This window comes from Chrysochloris asiatica, unplaced genomic scaffold (genome assembly GCF_000296735.1).
Source record: "Chrysochloris asiatica unplaced genomic scaffold, ChrAsi1.0 scaffold00380, whole genome shotgun sequence".
Taxonomy (NCBI): domain Eukaryota; kingdom Metazoa; phylum Chordata; class Mammalia; order Afrosoricida; family Chrysochloridae; genus Chrysochloris; species Chrysochloris asiatica.
The window spans coordinates 933,489-938,290 of NW_006408898.1; the positions used below are offsets into that span (position 1 = coordinate 933,489).

The window sequence follows — 4,802 nt, forward strand, 5'->3', positions numbered from 1 at the left end:
AAAGAACCAATAGATCTGTTTTGGAAGAAGTGCAGCCAGAGTGCTCCTTGGAGGCCAGGATGGCTAAACTTTGTCTCTCCTACTTTGGACATATTGTCTGGAGGAAACAGTCGCTGGAGAAGGATGTCATGCTGGGTAAGGTGGAGAGTTAGAGAAAAAGAGGAAGACTCCCAACGAGATGGATTGGCCAGGTGGCATCACTGATGGACTCAAGTGTGGCAGCGGTAATGAGGTTGGCCCAGGATCAGACATTGTTTCGTTCTGCTGTGCATAGGGTCACTATGAGTTGGTTCCGACTAGATGGCACCTGACAACAACAACAACAGGTTTCCCACAAGAGCAGAGACCTGGTCTTACAACATTTGACAGCCCCTGCATTCTGCGGAGTCTGTTGAAGAGATGGAGACTTATCAAACAGTTCAATGGAGAAAAGCAAATTTAGGTTTATTTCAGCTTTAGATATACATCACTAAGACATACCACATTAAGTGATACAAAAGAATAAATGGATAGCATTTGACTTGCTGTGATGCTGACATGTTATTCTAGGAATAATACATATGACTATATTTGGCAGCAGTGGTGGTGGTGAAGTGCTGTTGAATCAGTTCCAACCCTGCATAGGGTTTCTGAGGAGCGGCTGGTGGGTTTGAACTGCCGAACCTGAGATGCCACACCAGGACTCCTGGCTAAATTTAGTTCAGTTGTTAAAGGATAAATTGTTTAATTGTAGGGGCTGTTCCAGAATGCAGCATGCTGTCTTGTGTAGCCAGACACTGTCACAATGAGTGCTCAAACAGAGTCCGGGGGCTGCAAGTCAGGGACTCCAGGAGAAATACTGTAATAGCCTGAACATGCCAGGCTTCATCTTCTAAGTAATAAGATAAGTACACACACTCTTTTGGTCTGAAAAAATGGAGCATATTACAAAGTAGGCTTCCAATTTGAGATCTTAACACAGAATTGCTTAACATAAAAACCAACAATCATACATAACAGAAGAATCTCTTTTAAAACAACCACATTGTAAAAATGGGCTTGAAATTTTCTTAAAGACTATTCCAATAAGCATCAGAACTCACCATATTCAGTATAGCCAGGCCCTCGACTTTTCCATTTCGGTCTTATCATTGCGATGGGGAAGTTTCTCCGAGGCATAATCAACATTCGAATGACTTTTTCAATGCCGTTGATTATAAAATAGCCTCCCATTTCCTGCCAAAGTGATGAATTAAAGTTTGTTGGAGTCCTGGTGTAACGCTATGGGTTAATGCGCTGAAAAGTCAGAACCACGAGGCCGGCTCCTCAGAAACTCTATACAGGGTTGCTATGGCTCAGAACCAACTCAATGGCACTTAACAGCAATAACAACAATTAACCTAAAGGTTGGCAGTTTGACCCCGCCAGCAGTGCCATAGAAGAAAAGCCTGACAATTTGCCAAGAAAACCAAATGGAGTTCTGCTCTGTAACACAGAGGGTGGCCATGAGTTAGCATTGACTCCCTGCTACTCTGAAACACAAAGGGTTCCCATGAGTTAGCATTGACTCCCTGCTACTCTGTAACACAAAGGGTGGCCAGGAGTTAGCATTGACTCCCTGCTGCTCTGTAACACAAAGGGTGGCCATGAGTTAGCATTGACTCCCTGCTACTCTGTAACACAAAGGGTGGCCATGAGTTAGCATTGACTCCCTGCTACTCTGTAACACAAGGGTGGCCATGAGTTAGCACTGACTGCCTGCTATTCTGTAACACAAAGGGTGGGCATGAGTTAGCACTGACTCCCTGCTACTCTGTAACACAAGGGTGGCCATGAGTTAGTACTGACTCCCTGCTACTCTGTAACACAAAGGGTTCCCATGAGTTAGCATTGACTCCCTGCTATTCTGTAACAAAAATGCTGGCCATGAGTTAGCACTGACTTCCTGCTACTCTGTAACACAAAGGGTGGCCATGAGTTAGCATTGACTCCCTGCTACTCTGTAACACAAACGGTGGCCAGGAGTTAGCATTGACTCCCTGCTAACAGGCTTTTAAAAACATGTTATCTATGGACATGAAAAAGAAGTATGTAAGTAAATAAAGTACTGTCTTCTACTAGATAAGTTTGGCTGAAGTTGCCTTTCTGCCCCATGAAATGGCTTCAGTGTTCCAATGACATTTAAATAAATACATATTCCAAAGACGTCTAAAAATTATAAACTTCCCAAAACTATACAACTGGTAAGTCAAACAGCTGGGATCAAACTTAGATCTGACACCGAAACTCCTTGCGTACTGTCCTGGCTGTAGGTTGAGCCTGTGCATGCATCTTGACTACTTCTACTCATCACTACAGAGTCACCTAACACACACTGAACATCACTGTCAGTGAAGCAGGCAGTTTAAATAAGCTTTTATGTACCATTCAGAAAACTAGGGAAAACTTACCGATTCTTTCCCCATAACACTAATTTTTGAACTGTAATGCCACTTTTAACACACCATCCCACTTGAGCCTCATCAAGAACCCCATATAGCGATCCATACTAGACAGCCCCACTCTGGTGGTAGTGTGCCACGGAGTTGGTTCCAACTCACAGCGACCCTGTACAGCGTTTCCGAGGCTATAAATCTTTACAGGAGCAGCTAGTAGTTTCGAACCACTGACCTTGAGGTTTGCAGGCTAATTAATAACGACTACGCTACCAGAGATCCTTCTCTAGCTAACCAGACACTGAAGCAGAAGAAGAACTGGTGACCGCTGACAGGCATGATCATGTCTTTCGCTTCCAAACCAGGCCTTTACAGTTTTGTCGCATGGCTCCCTGCAATTACCTCTGCTTCCTCATGGTGCTGGATGAGAGCTTTTGGTGGAAGGTTGTATAAGTTGCACAGCTTAGACTTTACCATGATAGGAACATAGCCAAGAGACTGTTTAATGATTCCTTTTGAGATTCCATTCACTGCCCAGCTGATATCAGCCTAAATGAAAACAAGAAACAGAAAAATATTGTATTAAAAAACAAAACAAAACAAAACTGGTTCTTCAAGGACAAATGAGAATTTGAAAATAACATGGAAGACCACCACATATTAAATGATTTTATGCTTCCAATTTAGAAAATTGGATCTCCCAGTTAGTTGTACCAAGAAAACAGGATTCTGGTATAAACTTTGTTGGGTACTCAGAGAAGCCAGTGCGAGAGCCACACGCTGCCACTAGCACTCACCGTCAGCTTTCCCCGGTACGTACTCCTTCGGCCACGGCATTCTGCAGGATACACTTTGAGCTCTTTGCAGATGCTCCCTTTTGGAACTGTGGGTGAACTGATGACAGCATCCACAATGGTAAGAGAGATCCGTTCATCTTTGAAAGCAAACTCAAAGGGAGGTATAGCCTGCAATACAAATCACACTATTAATTACCTACATTTATTTCCAAGGCACTTTCTAAGACTCTTTCAAATTCAGTGTTCTAAATGAAATGATCGTTTAACACCAATGTGTCACATCTAAAAAATCAACCATAGCTATATCCTATCTACTCATGTGCTCACTAAGTGCCTAAAAGGATCATGCATTCATTCAGGTTGCTTTTTGTTGTTGTTAGGTGCTGTCAAATCACTGCCGACTGACAGTGGCCCAATGCACAGCAGAAATGAAACACTGCCCGGTCCCGCACCATCCTCACAGCTGTTACTTTTGAGCCTATTGCTACTGTCACTGTGTCAATCCAGCTTGTTGGAGGATTTCCTCTTATTCGCTGATCCTCCACTTTTCCAGGGACGGATCCTCCTGGTAACATGTCGAAAAAGAGCGACAAAGTCTCACCACCCTGGCTTCGAAGGAGCACCCTGGCTGTACTGCTCCAGACCCAGACTGTTGTTCTGGCAGGACATATGATAGTCTTCTCCAACAGCACAATTTTGTTTTTCAGTGCCCACTATATGTCAGAGACTATATTAGCATGTCACTGTAGGATGCGCACCAGACTGCTAACCTCAAGGTGGGCAATTCAAACCCACCCGTTGCTCTCTGGAAATCCTGCACAAGGTCCCTATGAGTTAGGACCAAGTTGAAGGCACTTTAACAACAGCATACTAGGCACTAGAGAAAACTGTTCACAATTGTGAACAAAATAAATCCATCTTTCTGGAGCTCCTATAGGCAAGAAACAATAAAACACTTATTCACTGATCATGTATGTATGGTAAGGGTAAGTCCTCTGGATGATAACAAGGTAAGATTTGTCCATTTATAAGGATCCCTGGCAGCTCAATAGTTAAGTGTTCAGCTGTTAACCACGTTAACCATTTGAACCCACCAGTTGCTCTGTTGGAGAAAAGACCTGGGTATCTGCTCCTACAAAAATTATTATTGTTGTTAAGTGCTGTTGAGTTGGTTCCAACTCACAGCAACCCTGTAGAGGGTTTCCAAGGAATGGTTGTTAGCAGTGCAGTACTTATCCTATAGTGCCATACCAGGACTTCACAGACTAGAAAACCCTATAGGGCAGTTCTACCAGCCTTTTGGCTAATAGTTAGTCAAGTGCTTAACTGTTTGTGCCACCCACAGTCTCCAGTTAATAAGATATGCAGTTTCTCACAGACAGAAAATAGCAAGAGTCTAGGCAGGAGCTCTGGTAGCGTAGTGGTTACGAATCGGGCTGCGAACCTTAAGGTCAGCGGTTCGAAACTACCAGCTGCTCCGTGGGAGAAAGATCAGGCTTTCTGCTCCCGTAAAGATTTACACCCTTGGAAACCCTGTACAGGCTATGGGTCAGAACCGACTCGACGGCACTTAACAACAACATGCAGTCTC

At 43.8% G+C, this 4,802-nt stretch overlaps 1 protein-coding gene across 4 annotated transcripts in view; it reads right to left on the minus strand.

The window, feature by feature from the left end:
- POLR1B (polymerase (RNA) I polypeptide B, 128kDa) overlaps positions 1–4,802 on the minus strand; it is a 30,294-nt gene that overhangs the window by 22,938 nt on the left and 2,554 nt on the right. The window contains exons 2-4 of one of the 4 annotated variants that reach the window (XM_006876445.1): positions 3,212–3,308; positions 2,817–2,963; positions 1,083–1,215 (exon numbers count right to left, since the gene is read on the minus strand). The exons of 1 other annotated variant lie outside the window; for it this stretch is intronic. In XM_006876445.1, coding sequence (XP_006876507.1) covers positions 1,083–1,215; positions 2,817–2,891 — 208 coding nt within the window. In that variant the 5' untranslated portion in view covers positions 2,892–2,963; positions 3,212–3,308. Of the gene's footprint in view, positions 1–1,082; positions 1,216–2,816; positions 2,964–3,211; positions 3,380–4,802 lie in introns of all 4 variants that reach the window. 2 more of the 4 variants (XM_006876443.1, XM_006876444.1) reach the window with 2 other exon arrangements.